Source organism: Carcharodon carcharias, chromosome 7 (assembly GCF_017639515.1).
Source record: "Carcharodon carcharias isolate sCarCar2 chromosome 7, sCarCar2.pri, whole genome shotgun sequence".
NCBI classification, from domain to species: Eukaryota; Metazoa; Chordata; class Chondrichthyes; order Lamniformes; family Lamnidae; genus Carcharodon; species Carcharodon carcharias.
In genome coordinates, this window is record NC_054473.1 from 101947768 (window position 1) to 101971512 (window position 23745).

Below are 23745 nucleotides of genomic sequence, written 5' to 3' on the forward strand. Positions count from 1 at the left end.
ATGCATGGTGGCCTTGTCCCTGAGACACTAGTACACACATCTCGATGTGGTAACCAAGATGGCGTTGCAGGTATATATTTTGAGCCCTGTGTGGGATGATAAGGTTTAATTGAGATGAGTGACCCAACAAAGCTCTGTGCTCCAATCACTGATGTGGCATATTAATGACTAATCAGTTGCTCATGGTCAATGAGTGGATGCTCTTTGGCTCATTAGGAATGTCAAATCTGGTAAACATGTGACAGACCTTCATTGATGGAATGCCAAATATGATGCAGTTCTGCCTCCTTCACTATTGCTTACATTCCCAAATTCTAAATTCCTATGTGTTACTCTTAAGATGCAGCGACTGTGATGTGAAACTACTGAGTTCTGAGTAACCCTTTAACAATGCTATTGAAGTCGTTGGCTTTCACCGGATTTCATCACAAGGAGGTGTTCTTCCTTTCTTTCTCAGCAGACTCCTGCCCACTCTTGTGACAACAAGTTAGAGGGCAACCCTGGAAAGGCTGACTTGTGTTCGCCTTTCCCCCTCACTGCCATTCCACAGCCTTCCTTCCCCTTTGTCCCCCTCGTGTTCGCCTTTCCCCCTCACTGCCATTCCATAGCCTTCCTTCCCCTTTGTCCCCCTCGTGTTCGCCCTTCCTGCTCACTGCCATTCCACAGCCTTTCCACTTTTACTTTTTCAGATGGGTTAGATGCCGAGGTAATTTCCCGCTGGCATGATGCAAGATTGGAAGGTGTGACAGGATTCCAGCGAGCAGCTGTTTTAATGAGCATTCATGAGATGTTAATGAATGGAAATGGTGTTCATGCCACTAGTCAGCGGGTTAACTGAGCTACCATTAACCTGCCATCAGGAGAATTGTGAATTGTCTTTATGCCGGCGGATTTCCGAATTTGTGCCTGCTACTGGATCCTCTGCTCCCACCCACCATGACGGATGGGGAAACTTCACCCCTTGATTTTAACTTTGGACTTTCTCCTATTGTCTCTTCTCTATTCCCCATTTATTATAAGGTACAGTATATGCATCCTAATACTTGCTATGTAACCAAGCCTATGGAGCTTGAGATTTCCCATGCCCTCTCATATATACATTTTGGCTGTTGTTCCAAGCTGAAGCCATCATTTCCACTTCCATTTTCCTTTCTCTTTTTCCTTCTTTTTAACTCTCCTAGGCCTTGCTCTCTATTGTCATGTCTTCTTTCATTTCTCCCCTCTCAGATACTCTGCCCTCAACTTTCCTATCCTCTTGCTGCTGTCTCAGGTTTGACTTCCTCTTTGATAAATGTACATCTTTCTGTGCCTCTTTTTATATCATCAAAAGGGCTGACTGAGGCATTCATTCCTTATGAGCAGAACACCCAACTTCCCACCATGCTCTCCCACTGACCTTCTTGTCCAGCATGCCATTTGGGGGCTAGCCTTGCCAATCACCTCCCTGTCCAACTCGTCCTTCACAGTAAAAAGCAAAATACTGCAGATGTTGGAAATCTGAAATAAAAAGAGAAAATGATGGAAATAATCAGCAGGTTTGGCAGCATCTGTGAAGAGAGAAACAGAGTTAATGTTTCAGGTCATGACCTTTCATCCGTCAGCCTCTGCTCCGAACAACGTCTCATCCTCAGTGATTTCAAGCTCTATCTCAATTCATCATGTTCTCTCTCCTCAAAGTTCACTGCTGTCCTATCCTTTTTCATCTCTCCCTCCCTATAAACTCCCCAACGCATATTCATGGCCACCCCTTGACCTTGCATTTGCAAGTGGTCTTGCCACTTTTGTTAACTCAATGAGGTGATTTCTAATCACTTCTTTTTATCACACTTCACCAATATTACCTTTAGGGTGCTGCACAGCAATCCAAATGTTGCTACGTAGGCTGTGCGCAAGCCATGTCCTTTAAGGCACTACACACGTGTGCTCCTGTGCAAATGTAAAGGTAACATGCACTTAAATGAATAGGCCATGCACAACAGAAAAATAAAATAGAGGCTGCGTTGTTCTCCACCCACGTCCCACTTTCCCTCCAAACCTGCGTCCTTCTGGCTCTACCCTTGGAAACAATTCTTTCACAATTCATACTGCACTCTCAAACTCCCAACTGTCTGCTCTTAGTCCTCCATTCTCCAGGACATTTCTGTAGCTACAATATGTTCAATCACACCCTCACCTCCACCTTTGAAGTTCTCATCCCATTAAGACTATTTATTTCCCTCACCATAGTCATTGCCCCATTACAACCCTCACCTCTGTTCCCTTAAGTCCAAGGGACACAGACTTGAATGGATATGGCAGACAACTGTTTTAGACATTCACTGCCAGATCTGGCTGGACCACACAAAGCAGTAATGGATCCTATTCTCACCTCCGAAAACTGCTCACTGTTCCAGGATTATTTTTCCTTGACTACAATCTGACTTTTTAAACTCCCTCTCCTGCCTCCCTCACCCTCATTTCCAACATGTGCAAGAAGCTCTTGAACTTATTTATTCGTAAAATTGTGACCATCTGATCAGCTATCTCTGCCTGGTCCCTTCCTTGCACTAGCCAGGGCTAAACCTCCTCTAAAGCCCCCTCTAGCCTTGAACTTGTATCTTTCTCTAGTTTCTCTCCGACCTCCTCTCATTCCTGTTCTGAACTCATCTTGTCCATGAGGTCCACCTTCTGCTTTCTTGACCCTATTTGCACTAAATTACTGACCATCTAACTTTGCTTCTTGGCTCCCATATTAGCCAAAGTTGTTCACAATTCTCTCTCCCCAGGTGCTATGCCCTCCCTCCTTCAAATCTGCTGTCGTTAATCTCCCCTCAGAAAAAACAACCCTTTACCTCTCCTCCCTTGCAAACGATCACACCATCTCCAATTTCTTTTCCCCTGCCAAACACCTTCCAAAGCTATGCCTGTCTTTCCTGGAACACCACGTTTGAACCCTTTCAATCAAGTTTCTGCTCCAGTAAGAAACTGGCTTTTATCAAAGTCACAAATGACACCCTATGTGACTGTAACAAAGGCAAACTATTCCTCCTCCTTCATCTTTCTACAGCTTTTGACATGGTTGATCGTGCTATCATCCTCCAATGACTCTCTGCCTTCAACTCGCTGGGTAGGACTGCACTTGCCTGGTCCCATTCTTATATCTCTCCTCCTAATTAGAGAATCATTGGCAATGGCTCCTGTTTCTGCTGCCATACAATTAATTCTCGTATTCCCCAAAAATCTGTCCTGGCCATCCTCCCATTTATAGAGTCATAACAGCACTAGGGAGGCAATTCAGTCAATTCAATTCCCCACTCTATCCTTGTAGCTTTCAAGTTTCTTTTCCTCACATGCCCATCTAGTTTTCCTTTTGGAATCATTGATCACCTTCACCTTCTCCATCCTCACAGGTAGCGAGTTTCAAGTCATTATCTCTCACTGAGTAGAAATGCTCTTGCTTATATCCCCCTGTATCTCTTGCACAAAACTTGTGTGCTCACAGCTGTGTCTTCTAGTCTTTTTATCATCAGCTAATGGGAATAGCTTTTCTTTAACTACCTTATCTAAACCTGTCATAATCTTGTACACCTCTATCAAATCTACCCTCCAAGGACAACAACTCTAGCTTCCCCAATCCAACCTTGTAGCTAAATTCCTCAATCCTGGAACCATTCTGGTAAATCTCATCTGCACCCTGTCAAAGATCCATACATCCTTCTTACAGTCTGATGAGCAGAACTGGATGCAAATCTCTAGTGTGGCCTAACTAGATCTTTATAGGTTCAGCAAAACATCCCTGCTTTTGTACTCAATGCCTCTATTTATGAGGCCAAAAATCCCATTTGCTTTGCTAACCACTTTCTCAGTCTGACTGACCACCTTCAAAGATCTGCGCGCATAAGCCCCCAGGACCCTCTGTCCCAACACATTCTTTAGAACTGTGCCATTAAGTACATATTTCCTCTCCCTTTTCCTTCTGGCAAAATGCATCACCTCATGCTTCCCTGCATTCAATTCCATCCGCCACTTTTCTGTCCATCCTGCTAGCATATGTCCTTTTGTAGTCAGTTTATATCATCCACACTGCCTGTCACTCCTCCAGTTTGGTATCATTGGCAAATATTGAAATTTTACTCTGTATTCCAATATCTAAGTCAATTATAATAAAATCAGTGGTTTTAGCACTGGCCTATGTTGAACACCATTGCCTACCAACCTCCTGTCCGAAAAATAATTGTTTACCGTGACTCGCTATTTTCCATATTGAAGTCAAATTTTTCATCCAAGTTGACACTGACCCTCCCATTTCATGAGCCCCAATTTTGTTAACAAGCCTTTTATGTGGTACTTTATCAAATGCTTTCTTAAAATCCATATAGGCAACATCCACCGCATTCACTACATCAACCTTCTTTGTTACTTCATCAAAGAATTCAATTAGTCAAATACATCTTGCCTTTTACAAATCTGTGCTGTCCCTCCTTAATTAATTCAAGACTTGTGCAGGAGTGTTAATTTTTTCCCCTGATTACTGTTTCTAGATCCTTACCCACCATAGATGATAAAAGACTGACCTGTAGTTAACAGGACTGCCATTGGACCCTTTCTTGAACAAAGGTGTCAAATGTGCCACTTTCCAATCCTCTGACACCTCATCCTAATCTAGGGAAGATTGGTAGATTATGGCAAACCATTTCCAAATCTTCACTCCCCATTCCCCTTGCAACCTGGGATGCAGGCCATCAGACCAGGTCACTTATCCACTCTAAGCCTAGGCAACCTTCCCAGTACATCCTGTCTATCAATTTTTACCCCATCCATTCAATACCTCTACCACAACACAAAAGCAAAGTACTGCAGATGCTGGAAATATTAAAAAAAAACAAAATGCTGGAAATACTCAGCAGATCAGGCAGCATCTGTGAAGAGAGAAAAATGGAGTTAGCATTTCAGGTTGATGAACTTTTCTCAGAACTGGGTAATGTTTGAAATGTGACAGGTTTTAAGCAAGTGAAATGAGGGAGGGGTGGAAAAGGAACGAAAGAAAGGTCAGTGGAGGACAGAAGATGGGAGACGTAAAATGACCATTTTGTTTCTCTTGCCACAGGTGCTGCCTGACCTGCTGAATATTTGCAGCATTTTCTATTTTTATTTCACATCACCTCGACCATCTCCAGTTCTACCAATATTTTATCAGCATCCACTTCCTTGGGAAATACTTCCCCATGCCTTTAAGCATTTATCACTTTCTTTGTCCCTAATAGGACTTAGCCTACTAACTGGTCTTTTTTATTCTTTCATGGAAAGGCCAGAATTCGTTGCCCATTTATAATTGCACTTGAGAAGTTGTGGTAAGCTGCTTTCTTGGACTACTGCAGTCCATGTAGTTTAGATAGTGCTCACAGTGTTCACTATTTACATGCTGGTGGAAGATTTTTGGTTTCCCTTTTATGTTGTCTGCCATTCTATTCTCATATTCTCTTTTTATGTCTTTTTTTTTCTTCATTTCCTCTCTCAATTTGTTGTATTTGACCTGGTTCTCATTTGAAGAATTAATGTGACATACATCATACACTCTCTTTCATCATAATCTCTGACTCCCTTGTCATCCAAAGAATCTTGGCTTTGCTTCCCTTACCTTTCCCTCTGGTTGGACTAAACCCTATGCCTGATGCGTCTCATCTTTAAAGATCACCCATTGTTTTGGTACAGTTTTTCCTGTGAATATTTGGTTCCATTTACCCTGGCCCAGTCCCCTCTCATCCCATCAAAGTTAGCCTTCCAATCTAGAAATTTTACTTTAGATTGTCCCTCCATTCCTAATCTAAACCTTATAGAAACATAGAACGTAACAGCAGGAGTAGGCCATTTGGCCCTTTGAGCCTGCTCCGCCATTCATCATGATCATGGCTGATCACACAACTCAATAGCCTGCTCTCACTTTCTCCCCACATCCTTTGATCCCTTTTGCCCCAAGAGCTAGATCTAACTCCTTCTTGAAAACATACAATGTTTTGGCCTCAACTACTTTCTGTGGTAACGAATTCCACAGGCTCACCACTCTCTGGGTGAAGATATTTCTCCTCACCTCAGTCCTAAATGGTCCACCCCATATCCTCAGACTGTGACCCCTGGTCCTGGACTCCCCCACCATCGGGAACATCCTTCCTGCATCTACCCTCTTAGAATTTTATAAGTTTCAATGAGATCCCCCCTCATTCTTCTGAACTCCAGTGAATATAATCCTAACCGCCTCAATCTCTCCTCATCCGTCAGTCCCGCCATCCCAGGAATCATTTGGGTAAACCTTCGCTGCACTCCCTCTATAGTAAGAACATCCTTCCTCACAAAAAGAGACCAAAACTGACCAATGTTCCAGGTGTGGTCTCACCAAGGCCCTGTATAATTGTAGCAAGACACCCCTGCTCCTGTACTTGAATTCTCTCGCTACGAAGGCCAACATACCATTTGTTATCTTTACTGCCTGCTGCATCTACATGCTTATCTTCAGCGACTGGTGTACGAGGACACCCAGGTCTCGTTGCACATTCCCCTCTCTGAATTTATAGCCATTCAGATAATAATCTGCCTTCCTGCTTTTGCTACCAAAGTGGATAACCTCACATTTATCCACGTTATACTGCATCTGCCATGCATTTCCGCACTCACTCAGCTTGTCTAAATCACACTGAAGCATCTCTGCATCTTCCTCACAGCTCACCCTCTCACCCAGCTTTGTGTCATCTGCAAATTTGGAGATGGTACATTTAGTTTCCTCATCTAAATCATTAATATATATTGTGAATAACTGGGGTCCCAGCACCGATCCCTGTGGTACCCTACTAATCAATGCCTGCCATTCGGAAAAAGACTGGTTTATTCCTACTCTTTGTTTCCTGTCTGCCAACCAGTTTTCTGTCTATCTCAAAACACTATCCCCAATCTCATACGCTTTAATTTTACATACTAATCTCTTATGTGACTGGTCTATAATTCCCTGTTTTCTCCCTGCCTTCCTTTTTAAATGATGGGGTTACATTAGCTACCCTCCAATCTGTAGGAATTGTTCCAGAGTCTGCAGAATCTTGGACGATGACCACCAATGCATCCATTATTTCTAGGGCCACTTCCTTAAGTACTCTGGGATGTAGATTATCAGGCCCCGGGGATTTATCGGCCTTCAATCCCATCGATTTCCCCAACACCATTCCCCTACCAATACTGATTTCTTTCAGTTCCTCCCTCTCACTAAACCCTGTGTTCTCCAACATTCCTGGTATGTCATTTGTGTCCTCCTTTGTGAAGACAGAACCAAAGTCTGTATTTAGTTGGTCAGCCACTTCTTTGTTCCCCATTATAACTTCCCCTGTTTTTGACTGTAAGGGACCTACATTTGTCTTTGCCAATCTTTTTCTTTTCACATACCTTTAGAAGTTTTTACAGTCAGTTTTTATGTTCCCCGCAAGCTTACTCTCGTACTCTATTTCCCCCTTCTTAATCAATCCCTTGGTCCTATGAAATGATGATCACTCTTACCCATCTTTCCCCTACAGGCATTTGACCCACCTCGTTCCCCCAGCACTAGATTCAGCAATGCCTCCTTTCTAGTTGATAGAAAACATTGGTGAGACCACATCTAGAGTACTATGTGCAGTTTTGGTCTCCTTATTTAAGAAAGGACATAATTGCATTAGAAGCAGTTCAGAGAAAGCTCACTCGACTGATTTCTGGAATGAGGGGGTTATCCCATGAAGAAAAGTTGGACAAGTTTGGCCTGTATCCATTGGAGTTTAGCAGAATGAGAGGATACCTTATTGAAACATATAAAATCCTGAGGGGACTTGAAAGGGTAGATGCTGAAAGGATGTTTCCCCTTGTGGGAGAGACTAGAACTGGGGATATAGTTTAAAAATAAGGGGTCTCCAATTTAAGACGGAGCTGAGAACTTTTTTCTGTCAGAGGGTTGTGAGTTTGTGGAACTCTCTCCCCTGGAGAGCACTTGGGGCTGGATCATTGAATATTTTAAAGGTCTAGTTAGATAGATTCTTGATTGACAAGGGACTCGAAGGGCTCAGGAAGGAAAGTGGAGACGAGGCCATAATCAGATCAGCCATGATCTTATTGAATGGCAGAGCAGGCTCGAGAGGCCGAATGGCCTACTCCTCCTATTTTGTATGTTCGTATAACATACTAGTCACAGAAGATTTATGAACACATTTCAGATATTCCTACCCCTCCTTACCCTTTACTCTAACATTATCCCAATCGATTTTTGGGTAATTAAAGTCCCCCAGAATCACCACTCTATAATTCTTGCACATCTCTGTAATTTCCCTGCAGATTTGCTTCTCTCTCTCTCTCTATTGAATGTCATAATATGTTGAATACCCTTTAGAATACCCCAGTAGATCATATCCTTTTTGCTTCTCTTACCAAATGGATTCAGTCCTTGTCCCCTCAAGGACATCCTCGCTTTCCAACACTATAATGTCTTCCCTAATCAGTAATGCTACCTCACCTTTTTTACCTTTCCCTTTCTTTTCTAAACACTTTGTACCTGTGAATATTAAGCACTTAATCCTTCAGTATTTTAAACCACATTTCCGTTATTGCTACTAAATAATATTCCCACTCAGCTATTTGCACTTGTAGCTCACCAACCCTCTTCACCACATTTGTGCGTTTACATACATGAATTCTAACCTGCCTTTGTATTCCTTATGTCTTTCTTAGTTTAGTAATACAGTCCCACTTCTCTAGTATTATCCAACTCGCTCCTTTGTGCATCTTGTTTTCTTTGCTACTTCTATTTGCTGGTGTCACTAGTTTAAACCCTCCCCAACCACACTAGTGAACCTCCCCATTGTTCTGAGACCTGTTGAGGTGTCTCGTTTGAATAGGTGCCTTCTGCTCCAATACTCTGAAGCCCTCCCTCCTGCACCATGCTTCAAACCTTGTATTCTTCCTTCCTATTTTCCTATTTCCATGTTTACTGGGGGAGGACACTGAGCGTACTTGAGGAATTACTACCTTTGAAATCCCACCTTTTAAGTTCCTCCCTAGCTTCTGAAAATCTGACCATAGGACCTCACTACCAGCCCTCTCTATGTCATTGGTACTACTGTGTACCAAGACTTCTGGCTCACTCCCTTCCCCCTGCAAAATATTCTGTAGCCTGTCCATGATGCCATTTACCCTGGTACCAGGGAGAAAACACGCTATATGGAACTCACAGTGTAGTTTACAGAAATGTACCCATAACTGTGGAATCTCCTATAATGATTGGATTGTGCCTTTTGCTGTTCCCTCCTTTGACTGTTAGTGCCATGGTCTGCGCTGCACTTCTTCAAGGCGTCGTCAATCCCAGCAGTCTCCAATACTGAGTGCTGGTTTGAGAGTGGTGCACATCCTGAAGCCTCGTGCCTCTTTCTATTCCTCTGAAATGGCCACTCATCTACTTCTAGAGTGGCTAACTCCTGGAATGTTTGAACCAGGAAACTCCCATCCTCCTTGATGCTCCGAAGTGACTCCAGCTGCCCCTCAAGTTCAGAAAAACTGAGCTCCAGTAAAGCTGTTGGAGACGATTCCCATACATGCATTTCCCCAAGACACATGAAGTGACCTGACAATCCTACATGAAGCAGGAATTGCAAGGAACAGGTCTCAGCTCATGCTGTAAAAAAAATCTTAATTCCGTCTTTTAAAATCTAGTTAGTACCTTTTTAAACTGTTAATTTAAGTTAATGTCTCTATACCTCAGCTCTCAGATTTTGCTGGCTCCTGTTCCCTCTCTCAGACCACTCCTTAACAGAACAGCACCTCTTCCTACACTGCACAAAAGCCCTTTACTCACTAAATTCTCTAAGTACTCTGTAGAAGTACTCTTAGCATGTGACTCTATGCTGCCCCTCGTCAATATCATTTAAAAACACTGCATCAGTGTCCACATTTACACTGGTGACACCCAGCTCTAACTCATCACCAACTCCTTAACTCTTCCACTGTCTGTAAATTGACAAACTGCCTGTCTGATATCCAGTACTGGATGAGCAGAAATTTCCTCCAATTAAGTATTGGGAAGACTGACTGTCTCCACCACAAACTATTCCCTAAATATCCTATCCCTGGAAACTGTCTGAAGTTGAATCCAAGTGTGTCATGTTTGACCCAGAGGTGAGCTTCCAACTACACATTCGCACCACCACTAAGACTGCCTACTTCCACTGCCATGACATTGCCCAACTCCACCCCTGCATCAGCTCACCTGTAATGAACACCTTCTTCCGTGTCTATGTTATCTCGAGACTTGATTACTCTTAACTCACTCTTAGCAGCCTCCCATGTTCTACCTTCCATAAAATTAAGGTCAGATCAGCCCCTGTCTTAATTTTCACCAATTCCTGTTCCCCCATCACCCCTGTGCATGATGACCTGCATTGGCTTCTGGTTAAGCAATGCTTTAATTTTAAATTTTTCATACTTGTTTTCAAATCCCTTATCCTCCCTCTCTCTCTAATTGCCTCATGCCCCAGCAAGCCTCTGAGATATCTGCGCTCCTCTAATTTTGGTAGCTTGGGCATCCCAGATTTTAGTTGCTTCACCATTGGTGGCTGTGCCTTCAGCTGCCTGGACCCAAAGCCCTGGAATTTCCTACACCTTTCCAACCCACTACTTTGCTTTCCTCCTTATGCACACTCCCTGAAACCTATCTCTTTGACCAAGCTTTTGGTCACCTGGCCTAATATCTTCTTCTCTGGTTAAGTGTCAAATGTGTCTGCAAAAGCGCCTTGCCATGTTAAAGGTGCTGTATAAATACAAGTTGTTATTAATTTAAATGCTTCTTACTTAGCCTCTGTTCTTTGTTAGATTATTTTCTGCTTGTGATTCCTGTTGACTCTGTATTGAGTCCCTTCTATTTGTTGGCAGCAGGAGAATGCACCAAAGAGTGGGCAAAAGAGAGAGGGTGGGCTAATCAAGTCTCAATTTTATGGAGGGTGGAATATGTGAGGCTGACTAGGAATGAGTTAAGAATAATCAAGTGTTGGGGTAACAAAGACATTGAAGAAGGTTTCAATGACAAAGGGAAGGAGCTGATACCAGGAAATACCCAGGGTTAACAACACGGAGAACTGATACAATGACAACCCTTATATCAAGCCTTTACTGAAGAAAAATCCTCTAACACAGGAGGATTATCAAACAAAATTTGACACCAGGTACATAGGGAGTTATTAGGGCAGATGACTGAAAGCTTGGTCAAAGAAGTAGGTTTTAAAGAGGAGAGAGAGACGGAGAGGTTTAGGGGGGAAATTCTTGAACTTGGGGCCTATGGTAGCAGAAGGCACAGCCACCTATGTTAGAGAGGTACAAATCAAAGATGCTCAAGAGCCCAGAGGAATATGGCTCTCTCAGAGGGCTGTAGGGCTGGAGCAGCTGACAGAGATAGGGAGGGACCAGGTCATGGAGGGATTTAAACACCAGGGTGAGATTTTTAAAATTGAGGTGTTACACCACTGAGAGCCAATGTAAGTAAACAAACATTGGGGTAATGGATGAACTGGAGTTGGAACAGAAAATAAATTGATGGGGTAGATGAAGAGCAGGAAGTAAGATGGCACGGGCAGGAGATGAAGGAAGCTGCTGAGCCCAGCAAGCCAGAGCTCTCTGCACCTGTGACCAGAAAATGTGTTCTGTACCTTCTCTGCCTCATCACCAACCACACTGTACCCAAAAGGAGAGAGAGGGACAAAAAAATGGAAGCACACAAAGGTGTAGGAAAGAAGGAAAACTCAAGAGACTGGTAGATAAGAAAGGAAAGAGATGAGAGTAGAATAGGAGAGAGACTGAGTAGCAGCAGCATGGTAAAGACAGCAGACAGGTAAAAAAAGGTAACCATTTTGTCTGAAATAAAAGCAGAAAGTACCAGAAATACTCAGCAGGTCTGGCAAAATCTATGGAGAGAGAAACAGAGTTAACGTTTGGAGTCCAATATGACTTTTCTTCAGAACCATGTTGTTGATTTGCCATGAGCTCTTGTAGGGGGTGGTGGTGTGTGTCAGCTTCACCTTTGACTTCTGAGCGGCCCGAATCGCTCCCACTCCATGGGCTCTAGACCTTGGACTTATCTGGGGGTTATGACAAAGTGCAGCAGACAACTGGTTTTGGTGCAAGAAAAAAACTGGGTTTGTTGAAATCACAAATGAATTTATAACATTAGGATTACACTGAGATTATACAGACCTACAAAGTACACTTAGTTAAGAATGGGGAAAACATGGTATAATGAGGGAAAATCACACTACTAATCCCCTTACCCTTGTCCCACCCCCATAATCTAACTAAATTGAACTAGGAGATGTCAGGGATCATGTTCACCAACTAGGGTTCCTTGACAGTTCAAAATCCAGCCAGGTAAGCTGGTTGCAGTTTTAGGGTACCCTCTTTCTGTCCTCTGGGGCCTGCTGTCCCCATGTGGTCCTGGTCTGTGGAATCTGCGAAGGTTCTTCAGTTGGGTGGAGGGCGCAGTTGTGGGTGGTCAATCTTCATGGAGGGCTGCGGTTGCGGCCTTGTCTTCGGTTGAGCCTGCCACCCTGTGCCCCTCGCCATGATGTTGCCTGTGGGCCTGCAAACCTCTAGATCTCCTCCCTCTGCTTGGCTCAGCTCCCTGCTTAAACTCTGCTTCAACCGCTTCAAAAACTGCTCACCCTCCTGTGTCAGCTTCCCCTTCCTAACTGCTGGCCCAGTTATACTGTTTTTTTAAAATTTATTATTCAATCCAAATCAAGGTTAGTTCTTTGTCTGATTTTGGTGGGCTTCCCCAGGTGATTGTTGTCTCGTTGTTTTTAATGGGCTTCTCATGATGTTTATCGTTGTCTTCCTGCCCCCGTAACTAGTTTTGAACTGAAAGCCACTGTACATGTGGAGTATTGATAGGTTTGCATAATTGTATTGATTGCGGTCTTCCTGCCTTGGTAGTTAGTAGTAATTATTTATGCAAGGTTTTGATGGGCTTTAGTTTCGTGTAAGATGAAGTCTTTCTCTGGGTTGATTGTTTTAAAGGGAAGAATGCATATTTTGTCTCCTCTCATTGTCTGGTTACAGTCAACAATCCACACTGTACTCAACAAGCTCGGGCATGTTCAGTCCCATGCCTTCATGGGCTGCCTCCTGTCTGCAGGGTTCTACACTTAACTCAGCAGTTGGGTCCTCTGCCATAAAAGTCCAAAAGTCATATCTTTGTTGATGATATGAGAAATGTGGGAATTTTGAGAACCCTTCAGTCCACCCTGTGATAGTTAAACCTTGCTTCAAGTATCATACAGGAAACAAAACAAAATTCCCGACCCTCCAGCCAATCTTCCCCTATAATTATCTATCTAAGATCTCATGACACACACATTCCCCATTCTTTAAAATGTGGTGTACGTAAGCATATGTAGGCAAAATACAGTTATTTACATACATCCAAACATTTAGGGGGTCCAATACCTCACTTGGTGCACATACATCTTTATTAAAAGAAAAACAACACATAAAAGTCTTTCTTAAAAATAACTGAACACAAAAAAAAACTATCTTTATTCAGGAACACAAAAAAAAATATGAAAGGTTCAAACAGGTGTATCTCTCTCCACCTTAGCATAATGCTTCTTCCAGGTCCTTTCATTTTGGAACTCTAGGATTTTTGCCTTTTCCCTTGTACTGAGAGCACAATGGGTACAACACTATTCCCAGCTGGCAAACCATGAGGATGTGGGAAGCCATTCTGACCCATGAAGGGACCTCTATGTTTTTGAAAATATCCCACCACGGTGGGACTGTGATACCTTGAATCTCTCCCTCTATCTCGTGTGTTTTCTGTTCCAAAGTAGAGAAATACTTTTGTGATAACTCTACAACTTTTAATAGTTTAGTAAGATGTTCTGGTAGAGGGGGAATTTTGTAACTGAAATGTGTGACAGAGCTCTGCAGGTTGGTAATGTTTTCCCTAACAGTGAGATGAACAGTAGAGTGTTCAGGAATGGGGACAATCCGTTCCTGGGCCGCTTGAACTTCTGGCTCGGGTTTAAAACAAAAACTGCTGTCACTTACCGGAACCGGATGTGCTGTCCAAGCTGGTAGTGGGGTGCACTTGTGGTGACACAATATGTCCCACCCTCTATATATGCTATCTGTGGGGGAACATGGCCTTGTGCCATCACCTCCATGGTACAGTTTATAGGCCATGCACCAGCAGTTTTAAACCCGGACTGTGGTCTGGAATAGGCGTTCAAGTGTTGGGGACACAGTACTATGTGTGCACCCTCGCTCCGGCACCCAGAGAGGTCTGTACCTGTCATCATGTGCTCCCACTTTATGACGTAAGGTGGGACCGCTGCGAAACGGACGTGTTAACCCCCTTGAATGACTCCAATGTTCTCCACCCTATATACCGGTGCAGGTCGGGCTGTTCCACTTATGACCGGCATCCTCACTGCTATACACATGATTGGGTAGGCTTCAGAGGCTAGGCGGAACTGAGTGAATTCTTAGATGGTTGGAGGGCTGCGAGTGCTTGTTGCTGATCCTGGAGGGGACTAAACCTTGCTTTAAATCCTCCAGGTTGCTGCAGCCCTCGCCCAGCAACCATGCCACGTACAGCACACACATCTCATTCTGTGCAGCCTGGTCTGGTGCATTCCTATCCTCTCGAATTAGTGCATTCACTGTTTTGGTGTGCCTTTCCAACTCAGCAATAATCTCCTTTAAATAGACTGTCATGGTCTAGTCCTTATGTAGCTCTGAGCCTATCACTGTGTTCTCCTCTGTTAAGATTTTTCGTAATTGTGTTTTTAAACCATTTATTTGTGTCTGCAATTCTGTGTCATCCAGACTGTTTATCACAGAGGATCCTGTATTATATGCTGCGAAAACATTATTCCAACTTCCCCTTCTTTGTCTCCCCGCATTGCTAAAGTACTCAGTGTGAGTAATGTACAGTTCTGTTTTGTCTATATTGGCAAAATTGAACTCGTAGAATTTCTTGAACATTTCTCTTAACAGGGCCTGGTATAGCTGTTCTGTCTCCTTTGGGCACCACTCAGGTAAGTGTACCTCTGTGAGGTTTAGAATCACGGAAGCTACCGCGTAGTGTACCCCCTGGTACAGCACCTTTTTGGTCGGCACTAGTACCAGCCCATTCCCTGATCCCTTGGTGGTAGCAGGGCTCTTCTCCATATGTGTCCTTACTGTTGAGGCCGTGGGTAGGGGCTTTTGGGTGCGTGCCACGAGTTCAGTGGCCTTAACCGAGGCTGGAGAGGATGGGGTTATGCAAGTGTGCAGGTGGGAATCCCATTCCACCCCCTTCCCCTTGTCTAGCCATGCTGCAGAAAAGATAATAGATACGCCCGTGGGACAGGTCTTCCACGATCCCCACATGCAGACATAGATTCCCAGTTCCGATTTCCACCACTTGTCCCAGTACAAGCTCACCCCCCAATAGTTCCCGGTGATGGTCCGATGGGTGTCCTTCCCTGGTCACTCCCAGTCAGCTGTACCATCCCCCATGTCTCTGCTCAACTTCCTGAGCCACCACCGCCTTCCCAGGGGAATCTGTCCTCTGCAGGTCAGGCACACGCGTTTTCCCTCAGTGACCACAACCTTTATGCTGGGGCAGGGAAGGGAGGCCTCCCCATAGGTGAACCCGGTCTGACTGGAGTATCGGGTGGAGTTAGATCCCAGCCACCCTGGCCATCTTTCCACATGGGAATAGGTAGTGATCTCCTCCACGTTACCTTCGCTGCCCCTTGCAATCACAACCGGTGCTGTCTCCCCTGAGCACCCAAAAATGTGGGAGTCCTCTACACCACATCGCCTCCCAGCGGCCATTCCTATCAGGGCGAGTAGGAGTATGCCCCCCATCGTATCGAAATCCTTTCTGTAGGGAGACATAAGAGCATATAGCCAGGTCCCGAACAGATTCGCTGGCTTGGGTAAAGCATAGTCGAGTCTTGCAACCTCGACTCAATACAAACACTCTTAAACAATAATACTTAAACTACCAACCATCTTATTTAAAATTAAACTAAAACACCCAAACTTAACAATCACAAAATTAAATAACAGAAGCTATGTACATCCACCGCCCGTTCCCGGGCGGCCAGGTTAATCCCTGTTCGGGCTACAGCACACTGCTCCCTTCATTGTAGCAGCCCTGTCCTGTACCTTTGGTCCCTCGCAGCCTGTGGCTGCTGGTTGGGGACCTCTGTCCTCAGATCGATCCCTGACTTGAGGGGCTGCCCTTTTAAACTGGGGAGCCGGTGACCACGGTTTCTTTGGCTGTGGTGTTCGTGGGGACCTTCTAGGGACTCTGGCTGGTGGGGGTTTTCTGGCTGGTGGGTCTTCAACCCGAGCCTCTGTCCCCTCTTGTGCGGTCTGTGGAATCTCCACTGCCGCTGGCTGTGGATTTCTATCCTCAGGCTGTACCTCTTCTAAACCTGTGTCAAGGGCAGGTAACTCTCTGCCCTCAGGTCCCATCTCGTCTGAGTCCCAGATGAGCAGGGGAGTGTCCCCAAACGGTGGGTGGGATGGCCCTTCCCTTAAAACAAGCCACTACACCTGCTTGTGCAGTCTGTGAGTTTGCTCCTGCTGCAGGCTGAGGATTTTTATCCTCAGACCTTGCCCAAACTGGCTGTTCCCTTCTGTTGGATTTAAACAACTTACATTGGTTAATATGGAACCATTTGGTGTGCCGAGATAGCTTTATGGCGTATACCATTGGGCTTCCCTTATCTGCAATGCTGTAGGGCCCCATGTATAATGGTTCTAGACTGTCTAACTGAGCAAAATTCCTAACCATAACCTGATCCCCTATCTCCCACGAGGTTCTAGCAGCAGTCGGTTACTCCGATGTTGTTTTCCCATGTTGCTAGCAGCCTGCCAGTGAACCTGTTTAAGGTGTTCAAACAGATTCCTGACGAATCTGTCCCGGTTCACCTCTCTGAGCTGACCCTCCGTGAGCACCGGGGCTAGCACGTGGGTGGGGGTCCGCATTCCCCTACCAGTCATGAGCTCGTGTGAGGAATACCCCGTGCTTTTTGACTGGCTGGCTCAGATCCCCATTAGGACCAACGGTAAGACTTCTACCCACTTTCTAGGTGAGTTTACCGTCTCTTTCCTCAGCCTTTCTTTCAAGGTTCATCCTGTCTACAATCCCTGGGGACTGTGGGTTGTGTGCAACATGCCATTTCTCCTCTGTGCCTAATACCGTAAGGGTATGTTGCATGACCTGCCCGGTAAAGTGGCTCCCTTGGTCGGACTCCATGTACTGTGCTAGTCCCCATCGTGAGAACACCTCCCTGACCAGGATCCTGGCTGTACTCAGAGCCGTGGCTGTTCGTCAGGGGAAGGCTTCTACCTACTTTGTGAACACATCCACCAGGACTAGGCAGTACTTATAGCCTCCCTGGGCGGTGGGTAGGGGGCCGATGTAGTCGACCTGGATCGAATGCCATGGCTTCTCTACCCCCCTGATATGTCCCATGGGTACCTTCCTTTTGTGTGGGTCAGGGTTGTTGGCAGCACCACACCAGACAGCTGGCACAGAACTCGCAGATATCTTCCCTGAGTCCTGGCCACCATCCTGCCTGTTCCACCCGCTGCCAGGTGGTCTCAGGCCCGGGATGCCCCGCTCCTGGACCCTTGGGCCAGTTGAAGGAATTCCCTCCTGTGCTGCTGTGGTACTACCCATTGCTCTCCTTTTAATAGCATGCCTCCCTTCACAGAGAGGGCTGCGGTGCTGTAAGGGCACTCTACCTTTTTCCCTTCTGCCACTGCACTGAGGACTGCCTTGAGGAACGGGGTCTTGGGTTTGGACCATCTTAAGTTCCGGGGTTAAAGCTACCCCTGCACTCCCCCGTGTCCCATTCCTACCCGTGACTGTGTTGGGGACTAGTAACTCCTGTACTGCTTCCCGTCTAGCTGTACCTATGGCCCTTTTCCCAGCGGGTATTTTCAGGCCCAGAAATTTCACCTTCTGCTGGCCGATCTGCGCTTTCGTTGGGTTCACTTTAAAACCTTCCTGCCCGAGCAGTTCCAGCAATTGGGCCAAAAGTGGGCCATGCTCCTCTCTTGAATCGGTGAATAGGAGCAGGTCTTTCCACGTATTGTACCAGCCTGGCCTGGCTGAAGCCCTTTAAACTGTTTGCCATGCATTGGTGGAAAATGCTGGGGCTATTGTGGAAGTCCTGAGGCAGACAGTTCCAGGTGTACTGTTGCCCTTTAAAGGTAAAGGCAAACTTGTACTGATCCTCTCTCCTTAAAGGGATGGACCAAAACCCGTTGGAAATATCCAGCACCGTGAAAGTGGTCGCGGATGCTGGGATACTTCCTATCAGGTCGGCAACTGCTGCTACCATGGGTACACAGGCTGGGATGTTACTGTTGAGCACCCGGTAGTCCACTGTGGCCCTCCAGGAGATATCCGGTTTTCTAACCGACCACAGTGGAGAGTTCACTTGGGTGGATATCGGTCTCAGGACCCCCTGTTGCAATAAGGAGGACATGGCTGCCTCCATGTTTGGCTCCACTTCCATGGGGAAGTTATATTGCTTTTGTGGTTGGGCTATAGGGTCCCCATCTACACTGACCTCGAACCCGTTGACTCCCACAGTCGTGTTCGTCTGTGGCAAATGTGGCTAGGTGGCCTTGCACAAATGTCTGGAACTCCCTCGGGGTATTACTGACCATGAGTTCGAGGTTATAACCCTCTTTAGACTTCATGGTGCACAGGGTCCCCTTCTCCTGTTTCCCTGGGATGACTACTCTCTGCCTTCTTTTCCTGCTTTTGCCCCCCATAGGCAGTGATTCCTCAAATCCACTAGGATCCCATGGCATACAATAAAGTCGGTTCCCAGGATCCCTTTTCCACCCTCCACTTCCCACTTCATTAGGATACAGGTCCACTTAGAGCGGACTGTTCCTAAACGAATGGTCAGCGGGATGGAAAATGAGCCAGCCTGTTCTTTATCTGTAAATCCCGACAGACTGTATGGGACCCCGTTAGATAGACGTGAGCTGGTGGGGGTAGCTGAATGGATCATGGTACATGATGCTCCCGTGTCCAACAGATAGGTCCCCTTTACCTCTTCTACCTCTATCTCAACGAGGGGTCTCTTCCATAAGTTGTAGGTAAAGGAACACAGATAAAAAGGTTGTGCTGGCTCTAGTCAGGGTTGTGTCAGGTTAGATGGGGCTGATGGAGTCAGCACGCCGGTGGTGGCTGTTACCTTCCCTGGCCAGTCAGTTGGGTTCTCATGGCGTCCAAAAATGACTCAACCATGGCGGGAGGGATTCCTGTCTCTGTCTTTTGGGCTGGGGTTGAGGAATTCTTTCCCTTGTTATCTTTCCAAGGATTCTTACACTTCTTCCTCCAGTGTCCATTCTTCCCACACCCATAACAGTTGAGCTTTATGCTGGAAGGGTTATTCCCTTCCTGATGCCACTCCTTCCTACCCTGGCCAGGTTTCATTTCATGCACTCTCCCTTTAGGTGGGTGTGCATTGGTTCCTTTACCATTGAGGTAAGCTATGGTCAATTGTCTGATAACTGAGAGTTCTGTACTCAGGGGATTCTTTGGGTCAAATCACATTCCTACCGTTGTTTGGCAAGCTGTTTGCCACCAGACAAAGGAGCCAGTTGGCCTGCTGATCCTGGTCCAGGCTAGCTTGGTTAGGCGTCCCACTGCATGCACTCCTATACACTGGCCATAACCTGTCTGCAAAAGCCTGCGGGGATTCTCCTATGAGCTGCACTGTTTTTTCCACCTGGGAGAAAGGACTTCCCTCATTCATCCCCATGGTCTCAAGAACTTCCTCCTTGAGCTCCCCATAATCACACTGTCCGAGAGGGACTGGAAGAGCTTACTCTCCAAGGAGAATAGCAGCATTTTGGCCTGTTCAGAATCATTGCCCTCGTTGATGCTTGCTGCTTGTTCCACTTCCCTCAAGTGAACCGAGGGATCTTTATTTGCCGTAAGTTTAGTTAAATGGTTTACCATGGCCCTAAGTTGTTGGGTGCTGTGGAAAACTGTGAACTGGTCCCTCATCCCCGTTATCAGCGGGTGGGCCGAACCTTTGCTGCTGGGCCGGGCACATCGGCCCCGGTCCCAGCCTCTCTTGCTGGGGGTCTTCCTCCTCAACTTCTGCCGCTAATTCCACCCCCTCTCCTGCCAGGTTCCGCTAGAGCTTGGTGGTATGGGTGGTAGTCATGGGCCCTCCTGCTCCTCAACCGGGGTAGTCCCTTGGCACCACCTGTGGTGCCTGAACCATCCTCCCCAGGTTCCCTGTGAAGTCGACCTGGGCTGCACTAGGGCTTATGAGGCACACCATGCCTTTTGCCGTCCTTAGAGCGAGGTTCCGACTCTCTATCTGCTTCTGGCAGGGGCCTTGGTCTGCATCTTCAAACCCCTGTGCACTCACTATCTTATAGGCTGCCTGTAAGCCTTTTACTTTGTCCTCCTGCTCTCTTACTTATCTTGCTAGGCGGGCATTCTTTTCCCGCAACCCCAGCACATTGTTCTTGGCCTCGGTGACCTGACACTGTAAATATTCCTGCTGGGTTTTACGCTCTCCCACTAACTGCACCCTTTCCTGGTTCAGAGCCTGCAATGCTAACGGTAACTTCTCCCCTGCTGGGGCCTTTGTTTGGACTACCAGGGCTGACTGCCAAATCTCAGCTGCCTGTGCTTCAACGAGCCTGTCCAAAAGCTGGATCTGTTTCTTGAAGCACATCAGCCAGACGGCCTTTTCTATGGATTTTTTATGATCCTTCCCTTCTGTCCATTTAGCTGCAGCATCTACCGGGCGCCCAGCCTTTAACAGATTAGTGACCCATTTTTTTTCCCTATTCACCTTACTGAACACATAATTTGAAATCCTCTCTTCCATTACAGTTCTCTCTTCCAAATCAGCGTGCACTGCATTGCATCCCTTTTGCTAAGGTCCTGCCATGTCGCCATTATGTAGGGGGTGGTGGTGTGTGTCAGCTTCACCTCTGACTTCTGAGTGGTCCGAATCACTCCCACTCCCTGGGTTCTATACCTTGGACTTATTAGGGGGTTGTGACAAAGTGCAGCAGACAACTGGTTTTGGTGCAAGAGAACAAAACTGGGTTTGTTGAAATCACAAATGAATTTATAACATTAGGATTGCATTGAGATTATACATACCTACAAAGTACACTTAGTTAAGAATGGGGAACACAACATAATGAGGGAACATCACGCTACTAACCCCCTTACCCTTGTCCCACCCCCAAAACCTAACCAAATTGAACTGGGAGATGTCAGGGATTATACTCACCCACCAGGGTTCTTTGACAGTTCAAAATCCAGCCAGGTAAGCTGGTTGCAGTTTTAGGGTAGCCTCTTTGTGCCCTCTGGGGCTTGCAATCCCTACGTGGTCCTGGTCTGTGGAATCTACAAAGGTTCTTCTGTTGGGTGGAGGGCGCGGTTGTGGGTGGTCGATCTTTGTGGAGGGCTACGGTTGTGGCTTTGTTGTCTTCGGTTGAGACTGCCACCCCGAGCCCCTCGCCGTGATGTTGCCTGCGGGCCTGTAAACCTCCAGATCTCCTCCCACCGCTTGGCTCAGCTCCCTGCTTAAACTCTGCTTCAACAGCTCCAAAAACTGCGTCCTCCTGTGTCAGCTTCCCCTTCCTAATTGCTGGCCCAGTTATACTGTCTTTTTTTGAATTTCTTATCTCAATCCAAATCAAGGTTAGTTCTTTGTCTGATTTTGGTGGGCTTCCCCAGGTGATTGTTGTCTCGTTGTTTTTAAGGGGCTCGCATGATGTTTATCATTGTCTTCCTGCCCCCGTAACTAGTTTTGAACTGAAAGCCATTGTATATGTGGAGTATTGACAGGTTCGCTTAATTGCATTGATTGCTGTCTTCCTGCCTTAGTAGTTAGTAGCGATTATTTATGCAAGGTTTTGATGGGCTTTAGTTTTGTGTAAGATGAATTCTTTCTCTGGATTGATTGTTTTAAAGGGAAGAATGCATATTCTGTCTCCTCTCATTGTCTGGTTACAGGCAACCATCCACACTGTACTCAACAAGCTCGGGCATGTCCAGTCCCAGGCCTTCATGGGCTGCCTCCTGTCTGCAGGGTTCTACACTTAACTCAGCAGTTGGGTCCTCTGCCATAAAAGTCCAAAAGTCATTTCCTTGTTGATGATATGAAAAATGTTGGAATTTTGAGAACCCTTCAACTCTGCCCAGGAGATCATACACATTTAATAGATATAGTTTGAAAACACTGAACTTTACCAGAATTTGGTATTTTGTATCCAAAGAAATGATGGAAGGCTTGTTATGGAATACGGAGGTTGTTCAATTACTTCACTAAAATCTCTGCATGCTAATTCTCTGATTGCTTTGAGTGTCTGCATTCATTGTTTTCAATTGTGCTAGAAACAGTGAGACAATCTGCTGCCTGGTGTGCTGCCTGAGTCCTCTATAAAGCCTGTTTCTCTCTCTGCTTTTCACAGCACGTGTTGAACCTGATGGGGAATGAAGTAATTAAGAAAATCTCTAACTACAGGAAGGTGTGTACCGTGCGCCTGCACCAGCTGACATACCTGGATGACAGACCAGTCTTTCCAAAAGACAGGTAGGTGTCTGAGTAGCACTTTGGCTAGCTAAAGTCACTTGTGTTCTCTACAAGAAACAACAGTTAGATCAAAAGAATAACCCATTGGGCAGGCCAAGAGGACCCTACTGCTGTCACAATTATAGTGGGAGGATGAGGCATAGAACAGTTACAGTGCTGAAATTGGCTACACGGCCTGTTGTGTCTATGACAACACTCTGGAAGAGCAACTTACTGAGTCCCACATCCCTCCCTTTCCCTGTAAATGTTTTCTATTCATATGCTTATCCAATTCCCTTTCCAAAGCCCAATTGAACTTACCTCCACCACAAGGCGATGGCATAGTGGTATTATCGTTAGACTAGTAATCAAGAGACCCAGGGTAATCCTCTGGGGATCTGGGTTTGAATCCCGCCACGGCAGATAGTGGAATTTGAATTCAATAAAAGTCTGGAATTAAAAGTCTAATGATGACCATTGTCGATTGTTGTAAAAACCCATCTGGTTCAATAATGTACTTTAGGGAAGGAAAACTCACCCTTACCTGGTCTATCCTACATGTGACTCCAGACCCACAGCAATGTGGTTGACTCTCAAATGCCCTCTGAACAAGGGTCGTTAGGGATGGGCAATAAATGCTGGCCTAGCCAGTGATGCCGATACCCCATGACTGAATTTTTAAAAAGCCGTACATTCCAGATCATAACCACCTGTTGTGGGTCTTCTTCACCAAATCTGAGTGCCTCTGAGAGTATGTGTGTCTGTACGCAGCAAGGTCAGCTGCCTCCCCCTTTGTGTCCAGGTGTTAAAACTTGCATCTTACTTTTGAACTGGGTCCCTATCCCCCATGGCAACCAGGTCTCATGGGCTTGTCTCTGGGCAGATGTCGTAGGAGGTCATATCGCCCTCTCCAAACTATTCCATTTTACCTTGTATTAAAAGAGACAGTTTAAAATATAACCACCTTATAAAGTCCAGTGGTCAGAACAAAGGGTGGAACCAGACCAGGTTCTGTCCCACCCAGCTGAATGATAGAGGGGTTTTAAAGGAAGTTGGGATCAACCATGTCAAAAGCGGGCTGGTCGAGAAGAACAAAGAGGGATTGTTTACCTTTGTCATAATCACAAAGGATGTCATTTGT

At 45.9% G+C, this 23745-nt stretch overlaps 1 protein-coding gene across 4 annotated transcripts in view; it reads left to right on the forward strand.

Moving 5' to 3' along the window:
* Positions 1–23745, forward strand: part of dnaaf1 (dynein axonemal assembly factor 1) — a 177459-nt gene that overhangs the window by 115913 nt on the left and 37801 nt on the right. For all 4 annotated transcript variants that reach the window (XM_041192135.1, XM_041192136.1, XM_041192137.1 and 1 more), the window contains one exon: positions 22504–22625. In XM_041192135.1, coding sequence (XP_041048069.1) covers positions 22504–22625 — 122 coding nt within the window. The remainder of the gene's footprint in view (positions 1–22503; positions 22626–23745) is intronic.